The sequence below is a fragment of the Gadus macrocephalus genome, chromosome 13, assembly GCF_031168955.1.
Source record: "Gadus macrocephalus chromosome 13, ASM3116895v1".
NCBI lineage: Eukaryota > Metazoa > Chordata > Actinopteri > Gadiformes > Gadidae > Gadus > Gadus macrocephalus.
Genome location: NC_082394.1, coordinates 6,677,876 through 6,691,936, shown reverse-complemented (window position 1 = coordinate 6,691,936; position 14,061 = coordinate 6,677,876). Strand labels below are relative to the sequence as shown.

At 46.2% G+C, this 14,061-nt stretch overlaps 3 protein-coding genes across 3 annotated transcripts; 2 read left to right on the top strand and 1 right to left on the bottom strand.

Annotated features, from left to right (window-relative positions):
* Nucleotides 1-188: 188 nt before the first annotated feature.
* Nucleotides 189-2,760, bottom strand: ndufaf3 (NADH:ubiquinone oxidoreductase complex assembly factor). Its single transcript, XM_060070289.1, has 5 exons — nucleotides 2,602-2,760; nucleotides 1,702-1,897; nucleotides 1,382-1,448; nucleotides 868-968; nucleotides 189-743 (listed from the first exon to the last, which is right to left on the bottom strand). The coding sequence occupies exons 1-5, from the start codon at nucleotides 2,685-2,687 to the stop codon at nucleotides 636-638; spliced, it is 558 nt and encodes a 185-aa protein (XP_059926272.1). The 5' UTR covers nucleotides 2,688-2,760; the 3' UTR covers nucleotides 189-635.
* Nucleotides 2,761-2,958: 198 nt separating this feature from the next.
* On the top strand, nucleotides 2,959-10,642 carry LOC132471155 (NCK-interacting protein with SH3 domain-like). Its single transcript, XM_060070245.1, has 13 exons — nucleotides 2,959-3,312; nucleotides 4,125-4,237; nucleotides 4,367-4,574; nucleotides 4,691-4,766; nucleotides 4,999-5,636; nucleotides 6,130-6,300; nucleotides 6,424-6,510; nucleotides 6,845-6,983; nucleotides 7,092-7,172; nucleotides 7,962-8,090; nucleotides 8,239-8,328; nucleotides 8,426-8,598; nucleotides 9,105-10,642. Exons 1-13 carry the CDS (start codon nucleotides 3,142-3,144, stop codon nucleotides 9,339-9,341), a joined length of 2,313 nt encoding a protein of 770 aa, XP_059926228.1. The 5' UTR covers nucleotides 2,959-3,141; the 3' UTR covers nucleotides 9,342-10,642.
* A 155-nt stretch (nucleotides 10,643-10,797) lies between these two features.
* On the top strand, nucleotides 10,798-14,037 carry slc25a20 (solute carrier family 25 member 20). Its single transcript, XM_060070286.1, has 10 exons — nucleotides 10,798-10,956; nucleotides 11,051-11,164; nucleotides 11,681-11,773; nucleotides 11,940-12,067; nucleotides 12,183-12,273; nucleotides 12,403-12,520; nucleotides 12,621-12,693; nucleotides 12,818-12,927; nucleotides 13,023-13,147; nucleotides 13,451-14,037. Exons 2-10 carry the CDS (start codon nucleotides 11,060-11,062, stop codon nucleotides 13,511-13,513), a joined length of 906 nt encoding a protein of 301 aa, XP_059926269.1. The 5' UTR covers nucleotides 10,798-10,956; nucleotides 11,051-11,059; the 3' UTR covers nucleotides 13,514-14,037.
* The last annotated feature ends 24 nt before the right edge of the window (nucleotides 14,038-14,061 follow it).

Below are 14,061 nucleotides of genomic sequence, written 5' to 3'. Positions count from 1 at the left end.
TCGAAGGACCTATCAGGTATCAGGATAGGATTCCAAACTGTACTGCCAACAAGGGCTTGAGATAAGAGGGCTTAGTCCAGACACAGTCCAGACACCCACCATGTTTGTAAAGTAATGAAACATTTGCTGTGCTTCCTTTTAACTTTCCATTTTGGTTCTCATTCCACTCGATTTTTATAAAACACACGTTGTTGTCAGTCTTATTTTATAAATATACACAGTAAATAATATACTCAAATATATTCGAACACACTTCCCTGAAACACAGTGATCCTCTTACAAATAAGATTAATTCACATGTGGTTGTTTCACATGACAGCACCACACATAAAACAGAACTACTCATGTACACATTTGTAGTCCTTACTTAAGAGAAGCCAACTATACAGAATCAACATTGTAACATCTAAACTCAGATGTCACAGATGATTTTAAATTTAATTTACACACATCAACTGATATTCAGGAGGACTACATGTAGACAGCCTTGTTTGTAATAATGAATGCAGAATATGATGTTGTATTCCTCGGCCCCTGGAAGTGGTCGTCACGGAACGGTTTCCGATACAGCAAGGGACGGTCATTGGTTTGAACCCCTCTGAGAAGATCTGTGATGAATCCGTCATTTTTGGTCGCTACTCCTCCTGTACTTCCAGAGCTTTGCTGACGGACGGCGGGATCAGACCCGCGGCCACCAGCCGACCCTCGCTCATCATGAAGTTGAAGGTGGCGCAAGCGTTTGCCTGGAGCACAAAAGAGAGAAGGGATGCTAGTCAGACGAGAGGAGCTACGGCGGCGTTACCACTGAACTATATTTTGCTTTATGGAATATTTTGATATTTTGAGGGCATGCTGGCGATTCGTTACCGTGTCTTGGACCTCCACAGCGATGCCTTTCTTCTTCAGCAAGGCGAGGACTTTAGGGTTGATTCTTTCCGTTCGAGAACCTGTTCCCAGTATCAGCATCTCTGTGTGAATTGGGAGGCATTTTTCAATTGAGGCAATTCAATGCAAAAACAAGCTCAAGCTGTACTCATTAGACACAATCTTATCCAGTGGGGAGCTAGCTTCCTCTGCCTGTATGAATGGGGTGTAAACCGATGTTCCCTAATTATTGTGCCACGGCCTGGTTATGGAAAGCCTTATAAAATACTCTGTTGAACTCCTGACTCCATGCTGCTACTCAGGGGATAAAGAAAATGCTCGAGCTCCAGAACAATCTCTTGATAAACTGGCAAAGCAAGTCGCATTGCCCAGATTGTCAAGTATGGCAAACATTTATATTTGGGTTGCCTGAAATTAAAACCACTTGGTGGAGAGGGTCAACTTTGGCATGCATCAATGGATGTTTTTGTATTCTGTGGTAAACAGCTGTTTATACCTATCCTTGGTTCAAGCAGGTGGAAGAGGGAGACGCTTTCCTCAGAGATGTCTTCGTGGCCGCCAACCTGCAGACAGACAAGACATTTGAAATCAAAACCAGTACAATAAACAGACAGACGGACAGACATTTGAAATCAAAACCACTACAATAAAAAAAGTGCAAAGGTTCTTCGGACGACCTTCGAACCAAGGTGCTGACTGCAGTGACAACGTTACAATAAATCGTCAGGAACCAAATAGATGTCAGCAACGACCAAAGGGGTACATGGCGCATGTTTCCACCAGGACAACCAGGGATCATTAAAACCCAGTGCGTACGTTCCACTGCAGGATGGCGGGCGGCAGCAGAGCACAGGGCCCGTACACCTTGTTGTCGTCTATGTTGAACCCTCTGGTGCTGTAGCCGTGGATCATAATGGAGGCGCCAGGCTCCTTCTGCATGATTGACACCGTGGTGCGCTGGTACAGCTCGTCATCGCCGGGGCCCAGCCGGTGGGCCCGACACTGGAAGGGACTGGGAGACACAACACATGATGCATGAAGAAGACTCTGTTAGTCAGCACAACGGACAATTAAAGAACAATGGGCCATTATGTAGCACATGGCAATGGATGGAAATATCAATGACAGAAATGTTAAAAGGCAGTTAGCATGTAGGTTTATTATAATAAAACGTAATAATAAAAGTGATATTATTATTTTGGTGAGCTAAGACGTCATGTGAGGTGCAGCAGTGAACATATAGTATATATAACGTATAGTGTCAAGTCAAGCTGAAGGAAAGCTTCTTGTTATCAAACAGACCACTGTTAGGACCTCACAAGACCCAGTGTACTAAGAACGTGAACTATTGTGTGCTTGCCCTATTAACCATGGCCATTTCATTAGTGCCTCTCAGCCTCCGAGATCACAATGATATCATTGTTCATCTATGAAGAATTTGCATGATAACACTAAGCATGCCTCGTAAAATAAATAAATACACAATAAAATAACACAAGGTAAAGGGAACATATGTCTTATCTGAACCATAAAACAAACCATAAGGTAAATGCTATTTTCCAAGGGGATGCCTTAAATGATAACCGTCTGTGTTCCACTGAAAGTCAATAACATAACTCCTACGGAAGGCATGTGGCGCTGCAAGGACATTTGGACACGCAGACAACGCGTCACTCTCTTTTGCCGGACACTAATGATAAAAGAAACAGAAGGTACCTTGAAAAAGCAGTGGTTGTCCGTGTGGATAAATTAAATCCCCGTGCTGATCTCTGGAGAAGTCTGGCACACATCACGCTGGCCATATTGATGGGGATGTTGTAACCGGTTGTAACGCAATGGGGAAGGGGAAGACATTATGTGTGACACCAGGCGCACTTTTCCAGCCGAAGACAACATTGTCCTTTTTTCAAATAAACTCAGTGTTTTTTCGGTCAAATGTAACTTTATTTTATGATTCCCTTGTAAATTTAAAATGTCGAACGCGTCGCATTTAGCAATACAAAAAGACGTTGTGAAGTTATTATCTGGCATCGATTAAGCTACCTAGGGGGCGTACTCCTGACGTGCGCCCCCTGCGGTTTTTATTGGGCAGGGTTGCAAGGCAAAGGCAGACCTCCGTTGTAAATAGACGCAGCGATCAGGCCATGCAGTGAATACTCCCTTTAAATCGGATCTCCAGGGGAAAATAAAGACACTGGATACTTTTACCAAATCGCCATATGCCGTGAAACATTGGATTGGATTAATTTGGTAAAGATGTATCGCTCCCTGTATGCTTTTCGACCCACGGAGCCCAACTCGCTTCATTTCGCTGCTGAAGAAAGCTTTCTAATCCTTGAAAGAAGCAATAAACACTGGTGGCTCGGGTCGCGCTGCAGCACTGGCGAGACCGGGTACATCCCGGCGTCTTACATTGAAAAAATCCAGGTAAGGATATAAGACAGCAACCAAACATACATTTACAGTGAAGGGAGTGTTTTGTGCACACCTTAGATTGCATTTATATGTATCACATCCTCGCACATTGGTCTGGACAGTGCAATATCTGTACGCAGCAGGCCCTATAAGTTTGATTTGAGTGTTGGGAATACATATCCGGATCTATAACAACGTCATGAATGCCCTAATGTAATTTGAAATATCAAACTATAGCTGGGTACACTATGGGGTTTATGGCCTTATGCAAAAAGCCGGCATGAGTTGTTAGCTGCGACATCCGTGGATTGTGAATGCATCTCTAGCCGTGGCAGAACCAGTTCCGTTAATTGCATCCAAACGATATGGATTTGTGCATGCAAATGTTTATTACGCAACCACCATATCATGTCACAATCGTCTAATAAAGGTAGCGATGTTCATCATGCCTAATGTGGTTTTGCCTTGAGCTTACAGACCCACGTTTTGTGAGCAGACGTGCTCATTCTTTTCACCACCCAAACTTAAAACCAGTTCGAACTTGAGTTTAGCGACATGATTGCAATACTAATGGAAGATGACTCAGACCAGGCTGTGAATGCATTCTCCTGTTGTTTTTCTAGGTTGTGAATCTTTTGAAAGCATGTTTTTTTTCCAAGTCTGAATCGATACATTATTTGCAGGATTTTGTGGGTTGGTAGCCTGTGTGAGTCCTTTATGCCCCCAAGGCAAAAATATGTTCCTCTTTGTTTCCACTCCAGTTATGAAATTATTCATGCCATGATGTTAAATATTCACGTTTGCTCATGGGGATTGTTCCATAGGCTCCAGAGAAGGATGATGTGTTGCAGTCCATCGACAGAGCCATCGAAGGCGTCCATAATGTGGCCATGAAAAACGAAGGGAAATATAATTTGGAGCAACGAGATGTGCTACAGTGAGTCCCCAGATCCGGATAATCTGCCCTTTCAGCGAAAAACCTGTCCCTGACGCACCAGAGATAATGCTGTGAAACAGACACCGTCCTCCCATTAAAAAATGACAGTCCCTCATCCTTCTCTTACAGAAAGCTGATCCACCACAGGAAAGAGACTCTGGCCCGACGAAGCCCGGTGCCATCCTGTCACAAGCAGGGCCTCCCGTCCTCCAACAGTGAGATCTCCCTCAGCCAATCCCCTCAGCCGCCCAACGGCCTCAACCCGGGCTATGGGCGCCAGGGCAGCGTGCCGCTGTCAGGGAGCCTGGACAACATGCAAGCAGACCAAGGCTTTTATGTAACTAGACCCTCTATGTCACGTGCACAGTCGAACGCACTGAGCGGCGTACGGACGCTTTGTCGATTGCCGTTGACTTGCGTCGCAATAACCGATCTTTGTGTCGCACGCTGCAGGTCCCGCCGCAGGTGCGACGGGCCGCCCCCGTGACTCCGCCCCCTTCCGAGAAGCAGCTCGCCGGCCGACGCCCAGGTCAGACCGAGCGAGTGATCTGTGATCGGGGCATGGAAATGGGATTGATTATGGGATGACGGGGGGTTGTTACAGGTCTCTTGTTACCTGCTGCTACTGTATAGGCTTAAGAAGCATGCTATTCTTAGGCAGCTTGAGGTTGCTGTTTATTAAGGGAGTGTAACCGGAGGACAAACTACCCCCCCCCCCCCCCCACCCTCCGGTCTGAGTCTGTTCCCTTTCCTCTCCGCAGAACCAGATGTTCCCTCCAGGGTGTCCTCTCTCCCGCCGTCCCCTTGCCCCTCCCTCTCCATAAGCTCCGCCTCTCTTAACTCTGGCTCCTCCCACTCGGTGGTCTCGTCTGACGTGAGCCTGCCCAGTGTCGCCGGCAGCACCCCTCCTCCCCCCGTGCCGAGCCGCGTGAAGCCCGCCCTGCCGGCTCTCGAGACCCCGGCCCTGGACGGACCCCCCCCCCAGCCGGCTCCCGCCAGGAAGAGCCCGGCCCCGCAGCCCCCGTCCCCCCAGCCCACCACCCCCCAGCCCTCGACCCCCCAGGCCTCGACCCCCCAGCCCTCGACCCCCCAGGCCTCGACCCCCCAGGCCTCGACCCCCCAGCCCTCCACCGCCCAGCCCACGGAGGACCAGCCCGAGAGCGAATGGCCCATCGCCCCCCCCTCCATCGCCGAGAGCCCCCCCGGCAGCCCCGGCGCCTCCGAGCCCGTCCCCATGACGACGGGGGCCGAGCTGATCGAGCTGGTGCGGAAGAACACGGGCCTGAGCTACGAGCTGTCGCGCGTGGCCGTGGGCGTGGTGGTGGGCCACCTGCAGACCACCCTGCCGCGGTCGTCCGCCGCCCTGGAGAAGGTCCTGATGTCGCTGGTGGAGAGCAAGGTCAGAGCCGCGCCTCGCACAGCGCCGGAACCGCGCCGGAACCGCGCCGGAAACCGTGCCGGAACCGCGCCGGAACCGCGCCGGCCTGGCATGGGTTCACAGCGCGCTACAGATTTCATGTTGACAACACGGGGAAATAACCGAAATTGCGATTATTTCGACCAATATTGCGATTTTATCTTCTTAAAGTTCCTTATGTTCTGTATTATTCACTTAACATGCAATAAATCATTCTATAGTATGACCAACACAACGTCGGAAGCAGTCAACGTATAAACTGCTCTCCAGGCCTATGTGTTGAGAAGAATTGATGCATGAAAAAAATAACAAGTTAATTTATTTTTGGCGATTTGCAGAACACCTTGTATAACATTGCGATGTCGGTTTGAACTCGATTATTTACTCAGCCCTAATGTATGCTCAGTCAACCAGTAGGGTTGTGTGCTCTCCATACCGGTCTCCCCTGTTTGAGCGGCCGTGTCTGTTTCTGCAGGACCAGAGCGCAGCGCTGCCCCAGGGCCAGGTGTGCCACGACGAGCAGCGCCTGGAGGTGATCTTCAGCGACCTGGCCCGTCACCGCGACGACTCCCAGCAGCGCAGCTGGGCGCTCCACGAGGACCACGCACTCATCTCCTGCTACCTGGAGGAACTCCTCAAGATATTGGTACACGCACAGACAACACGCCGGGGTCGTGACCTGCTTATAAGCATTCACTGTTTAATTGGTGGTTGTATTGTTTTACTGATGACGTTGTTTTTTTTCTGTGTGTTGCCCCCCCCCATGCAGACTGATGCGGATCCAGAGGTGTGCAAGAGGATGTGCAAGGGGAACCACTCGGAGCCAGTTCTTTCACTAGTGTCATATTATCAGATGGTAAACGGTCCGCCTCGGTCTGTCGTACAACATCGCCCTGTTTGGAGTCATTCAACTGCATCGAGCTGTGTTTTTATATTGTTTTATATGTTACATAACAGAATAAAACTAACAGATTTGATTACATTTTTATAACACGGGTTTGCAATGCTGCGTTGCATCTTTTGGAATAGAATAGCAAAATGCTTTGGTTATTAAATTTACTAGTGTGTGTGTGTGTGTGTGTGTGTGTGTGTGTGTGTGTGTGTGTGTGTGTGTGTGTGTGTGTGTGTGTGTGTGTGTGTGTGTGTGTGTGTGTGTGTGTGTGTGTGTGTGTGTGTGTGTGTCCATCCAGGAACACCGCGTGTCCCTGCGCCTGCTGCTCCTCAAGGTGTTCGGGGCGATCTGTAGCCTGGACGCCTGCCTCATCTCCACCCTGCTGAACTCCATCCTGCCCATGGAGCTGGCAAGGGACCTGCAGAGCCCCACACAGGGTGACTAGACCGTACTTGGAATGGGATCCACGCTTTCACGGGCAACCCTCCTGCATGGATGAATTTCTCTGTTGCATATCGTCGTTGATACGTTTCTCCTCTCCTCAGAGCACCAGAAGATGTGTTACACAGCGTTGGTACTTTCCATGATTTTCTCTATGGGCGAGCAAGTGCCATATCATCACTATGGTATGGACACACAACAGTTGTATGTAAACATTAGGGAGAGGGATTTGAAGTCATCAATATTCAATGAACCAATGCTCTAGATTTAAAAAAAACCTTGATCAAAATTTTTTTTGCAGCATACTCTTAACAGAAAGATGACTTGGGCATTTGCATTTGCCGTCTTCTGCTTTTTACTACTGAAGCCTCTATTAATATTGCATCTATTTATACACGGAAGTGTACTAGCGCCGTCTTGGGACGTCGATATAGCGGTTCATGATTTAGGTGACACTCAAAATACAAACGGCAGTTTATTCAAAACGTGTTCCGCATTATTTATTTTCACAAGTCATGTATTATTTATTTAGTGTAAAAGGAAGCCATAATAATTATGGCTTAATAAGTACTAAGTAAGTAATAAGTACTCGTTTGTGTCTTATCACACCGTGTTCATTGACACGTTAGATCCTAAAACATTACCATGTTTGGTCATGGCTGACACAGAATTGGTTGTCATTCAAAATGGCAGCTCAGACAGTACTGCTCGAGGGCTGCGTCCAAGGCTGCAAATGTCTTTATCTCCTGGCCTGAACTTCTCCTACTAAAACGAGGTCGTGCCACCAAATCACATGACACTGGCCATTGTGAAAAAAGAAAAAATCACGTGACTGCCTTGTGACTGCCTACCTCTGATCATGAATAATTTAGATGGATGGAATTATCATCCCCATCCTGAAATATACATATCTTGATGCATTCTGTTTGATGCAATGCTTTTTAAAGTCCACAACGGTTTCCCCTCTTCAACAGAACATCTGAATGCTGAGTTTGTGGAGTTCCTGTTGACCGTGGTGGAGGAGGGGGTTCCCTCTGACCCCACGGAGCAGCTCCCTGACCTCTTCCTGAACCTCCTGCTGGCCTTCAACCTCCACCAAACCGGTGCGGCCTGCCTCCGTGGCACTCTAATGAAGTATCTGGGTCTTTTAATAGCAGCGATTGAGCCTGGAGATCGTTTTGGGTTGTTTTATGTGAGATTTCTGTGAGTCTTCGATTTAATTAAATGAATCTTTTATAATTTTTCTCACAGTGCCTAGTGCCAATGTGATAATGCAGGAGTTGATGAAGAAAAATGTGAAAGTACTTTCGGAAAAAGTACTGCTGCTTTTAAACCGAGGCGGTAAGAGGCAAAACATTGTGACATCATTTCCGTACGTCATTCACGCATATTTCTACTCGCCATCCCTCTCACATATACTCGCCGATTGCCTCCGCAGACGACCCCGTGTGTGTATTCAAACACACCCCACCTGCCCCGCATTCCGTTCTCAAGTTCCTGCAGGATGTGTTCGCCAGCCGGGAGTCGGCGGACATCTTCTACCGCACTGACATGATGGTGATGATTGACATCGCCGTCCGACAGATATCTGACCTCTCCCCCGGAGACAAGGTGAGCCGGGGTCAACACGACCAGCTCACCGCTTCTATGTTTACATGTCCTGCAACATATTTACAACACGCCCGCCCACCCACATCACATCTCTGATCCGTCACCACCTCTGCCACACTAATGAATTCTGGCTCCCACTGCCTCTAAGGCTTGGATGCCCTTCGCGGCCCAGACTCTTCTTCTCATTGGTGGACCCCGTGACCTAGCTCTCAGTGTGATCTGATCTTGTGTTGAATGATATTTTTGGTGATTTCCTATAATGCATTATATATATAAAAAAAGAAGGATCTACTAGCTTTCCCTTCTGATGAGCCGTTCCTGTTTACTTTGGAGTTCTGCCTGCGCAGCGCTTATTTTTCCAGTCCCTCAGCAACTCATTTCCCAGCTAAGAACCCCCGACCCCGGCCCATTCCAGGAAGCTCGCATGACGTCAGCTTGTTTTGATTTGATTCTCTGAGCCAAACGCGCGCCTCATGCTTTATCCATGCCTCTCTTCCTCTCGGCAGGTGAGGATGGAGTACCTCTCCCTCATGCACTCCATCATGCGCTCCACCGACTACCTGGAGCACCGCCACCGGCTGCCCGACCTGCAGGGGGCGTTGCAGAGGATTCTGGGAGAGGAGGAGGACGAGGAGGAGGAGGGGGGCTCGGTCGACGGCGGCGCCACGGCGAAACAGATGGATAAGCTAATCGTGCAGGAGATTTACAGGGAGTTCCCCCAGCTCAGTGAGAGCCACAAGTAACCACATCGCCATCGTTGCACCCGACCCGCCAGCCTGCTCTGTTTATCGCATCAGGTCGTACGATCCATCCGGAATACAGAAAGAAAAATAGAGCTAATGTAATGGTGGATCAATTTTATTTTTTGTTTTTGCCAATTTGTCCTTTCCCAAGGCGGCTTACATCGGCACATCGCTTGTGATGGCTGGATTCGCAAAAAAAAAATATGGTTCGCAATTTTCCCGCTTGATAGGAAAAAAGTGAATGCTGAATAACTGGAGGATAATTGGAGATGAATAATATGTTGCATCCATCGTGCAAATGCTTGAATGGCTCTCTTTATTGGAAAGTGATATTTAAGAGCCTCGTTGTCTTAATAGAGTACTGTATGCTTGAGCTGAAAAGCTAAAATAGAAAATATGTTATATAATGTGTCAAATGAATTGCAATGAAAGCTTTTGAGAGTGTACCCACACAGTTGGATAATTGCGTCTGAACAGCATGGGAAAGAATTGGATATTAAGTTTTTGATAGTTGATGTGAGGAAGATATTTTCTTGATTTTTTATTAATGTGGAACTGCTGCAATAAGGCTGCTTACTACTAACTCATACTAACTCTGCCATAACCTATTTAATATTGGCAGTCACGGCAACCAGCAACTACCATTGCTTTCGAAAAGAGATTTGGATGCCAAGCTTTCGATGACATGAGTTATAATGCCCAAGCAATCATTGGAGAACCCTGTGTTTTTATCTATGAATAATATGTGGTACACAACACAGGATTCAATTGTAATTACTTGAATTATATATGAATAATGACAATAAAGCCAGAACATTTGTTACAGCACCACTTCTGCAGACTGAACTGCTTCAGCAATTAGATCATATCTGACATCATTCATTGGTAGAGGTCCTGTTTTAGATAATATGATGGGAAATGTGATACTTCTTACGGATAAATGCATCAGCTAGAGTTACAATTGTACATATCTGTTATCTCTATATTTTCTAATACCTCCTAGTATTGTGTCAATCACTCCTTAAATCGACTTAACTTATTTTTGTCCTTGATATAGCATTTTCTTTTGGAAACTAATTGTGGCATTACAAACCCCTACATTGATATCTGTCTAGTTTTCACAAAGTTAAATGTGTGTGTTGAGATGAGTGAGAGTAAGTGGGTACCTACATGGTTGCTTGTGTACATTGTATGTTTGAGAGAGGGCTCGTTCGGTGTTTGTGTTCACCTTTGTGTTTACCTGGAACTTGTTTACCTGGAACCACTGTTTAACTAATAAAATTATATTTTCCCAATACAAATCGTGGTCAAGGAGTGAGCTATTTGACTGTATTTTCCTTATATGTTGAATCCAATAAAATCGTAATGGCTACATGTGGAAATATTTGAATACATTTCGTACGATTTCCCGTCTAACTGAAGATATACACAAATGTTCAGCCAAGCCAATCCAACTCGGACACAAAAAAAGGAGCACACACGTCAGGTGTGTTACTGTCTAATACATCCGGGTAGCTATTTGGGTGAAAGGTCTTCGGTATCGGTCGTTCTAGTGCAGTGCTGCGACAGTGGTGACAGCTGAAGGGAACACATTCACGAAAATAAACCCCATCAGGTTCGTAATTTTGCACCATGCTATCTAATGTAAAGGGTGTAGTTGTGCGACAGTTCGCTCATTCATTAAATTCCGTTGCCACTGTGTGTTTCAGAACACCACTATGGCCAAGCAGGCTCAGCCAATAAGTCCCGGGAAGAACTTCTTCGCTGGAGGATTCGGGGGCGTCTGTCTGGTGTTCGCCGGTCATCCGCTGGATACCATTAAAGTAACGAGTTTTGTTTTGCAGCATTCATGCTATGATTTGAAATTGTAAGTAAAAAACTTGTCCAAAGCGCCTGAATATGAAACTGCATTAATTGCGGCCATACTGTATATTTTAAATGTAGATATTAGGCTACTTATTTCTATCAATATGCACAACGAAACATTAAATAGTTGGAGAGCTTATTATAATAACCTATTTGATAGAAAGGGTTAGCTAGCATTCTAGCAGGCCTACAAGTCATGGCAGCCCTTTGACTTATATGCACTCCTTTATTGGCATGTTAAGGTGTACCTTGTGTTATGTAACAGGGTTTTTAAATTCGTTACCTATACTTTTGATCCAGAAACATTACATCAGTGTTCATAATTTCAAGCATATGGCACCACTGGGTTAAGGTTAAGGGTGTTGTCTGTATGTAAACTACAATTTAACTTGCATAACAAACCTTATCACAAGACAAGATCAGTTGTATTTAATACTGTAAACGTTACTGTACATCTGCCGGCCATCCCTCAGGTGCGATTGCAGACTCAGCCACTGCCTAAACCTGGAGAGACACTCGCGTACACCGGCACCATCGATTGTTTCCGAAAGACACTTGCAAAAGAGGTCAGTATACCATATGGTCAGGCTAACAGCTTGGTAATGATTTTTTCTGCAGTAGAGACACATTCACTGATTAACAAAAGATCATTGAATACAGGTAACCTATAGGCCTATTTTCTCTTAATGCTGTCATTGGCCCCTACTCAACACTGTTTCCCCTCCATCACAGGGTATGAAAGGCCTCTATAAAGGCATGGCTGCCCCCATCATTGGAGTGACGCCCATGTTTGCGGTCTGTTTCTTCGGCTTTGGCCTTGGCAAGAAGTTACAGCAGAAAACCCCCGACGACATCCTCACGTAGGTGAACAGTCGTCTAACGGCTCGACTTGCTCTCAATCCCTCGCTCTCTCTCTCTCTCGCTCCCTCTCGTCTGTGGGATGAATAAGCCACCTTGCGCCCTCCTTCCCCCCAGATATCCCCAGCTCTTCGCAGCAGGCATGCTCTCCGGTGTCTTCACCACCGCCATCATGGCCCCAGGAGAGCGCATCAAATGTCTGCTCCAGGTCAGTGGCGTTTGGGTTAATTTCATGTACTAATATAAAGGGGATTTTACACCTTGTATGTGGTTTCATGGTTTGGGGTAAAGTCACTAGCTAATGCGTGTGTGATTTGTGTTGCGTGCGCACACACAGATCCAGGCAGCGTCTGGGGAGGTGAAATATGCAGGGCCAATGGATTGTGTGAAACAACTGTACAAACAGAATGGAATAAGAGGAATTTACAAAGGCACAGGCCTTACTCTCATGAGAGGTACTGATACACTCTTGTACATGGTGTCTGAGTCTTCGGAATATATATAGAATTCCTAAAACATTTCCCTAACCGTATTTCTCGATTTCCTGTTGCTCAGATCTGCCAGCAAGTGGAATGTACTTCATGACCTACGAATGGTTGAAGAACCTGCTCACGCCCGCAGGAAAGAGGTGCTATGATCGTCCCGCTTCCTGTTAAAAATTTTTACATCTGCATTTTAATAGATTGATGTTAATGTTGAAGCCTGTGTTGTAACCCCACCCATTGTTGTTGTTGTCCTCTGTCTCCCCACAGTCACAACGAGCTCAGTATCCCCAGCATCCTCTTCGCCGGCGGGATGGCGGGGGTCTTCAACTGGGCCGTGGCCATCCCACCTGATGTGCTCAAGTCCCGCTACCAAACGGGTAGGTCTGCCGATGTAGGCTCATCACACCCAGGGGCACAATGTGTAACGGGTACAACGGTCCACCTCAACCCTATCGTATCTTTTCCCCCACAGCTGCTGAAGGGATGTACCCCAACGGCGTGCGTGACGTGCTGCGGGAGCTGATCAGGGAGGAGGGGATCGGCTCTCTCTATAAAGGCTTCACCGCCGTGATGCTTCGAGCCTTCCCAGCAAACGCAGTAAGTGCTTGAACGTTGAATGAATGTGTTGAACGTAGTTTGCAGAGCAAGAGGGAAAAGCATGGATGAAGCATGACATTTGTAGTCGATTACAACAGGTTTAAAATAGATTTGATTAAGTAAAAGTGAATACGTTTTTCATTAATTTTTTTTGCATCAAAGCAAATCTAGAATCGATTTAAATTACGATTGTGTATTTATTCATGTATTTATAACAGTCTTACAGGGTTTTACGTTCTTGGAGACTAGACTGATCTGTCTTTTGTTCTGCCTCTCTGCCCCTCTTTTTCCATCTCTCTGTAGGCCTGCTTCCTTGGGTTTGAGTTTGCAATGAAGTTTTTGAACTGGTTAGCCCCTAACTTGTGAATACGGTTGGATGCCTTTCGTCCGTAGCTTAGAAGCCAAACAGAAAAAAAAAATGGAACATCCAGGTACAAAACATCAATAATACACATCATCACTGTCAAACCCCAGTCATATCAAGGGTTGGTATGAAAGGCCCTCATCAGGATTTTAGCAGTAAACATGGTATGTGATCACAGTTCATATTGCAAGACAATATGTTGTCATTGGGGCAATTGTAAGACCAATGATATGTCTGTTCACACAGATGCACACACACAGAAACGTTCTCACTCCTTATTTGTTGCTTTGAAAATGTTATATTATTAGGAAAGGAGTGAACCGAACTTGTGCCTTACTTTTCCTATCTGCATATAAATGTACATAATATCAGGGAAAAGGTGCATTGTGTGTGTGTGTGTTCATTATGTATAATTTTCAAAATGACAATAAATGTATGGTTACATTCCACCAAGTGCATACTGTACATCACGCCTTGATATTGTTCATGTCAAATTAAACTCATTTACAGAACTGTACTAATGAAACTCATCTTGTCGTTTCTATTTGTC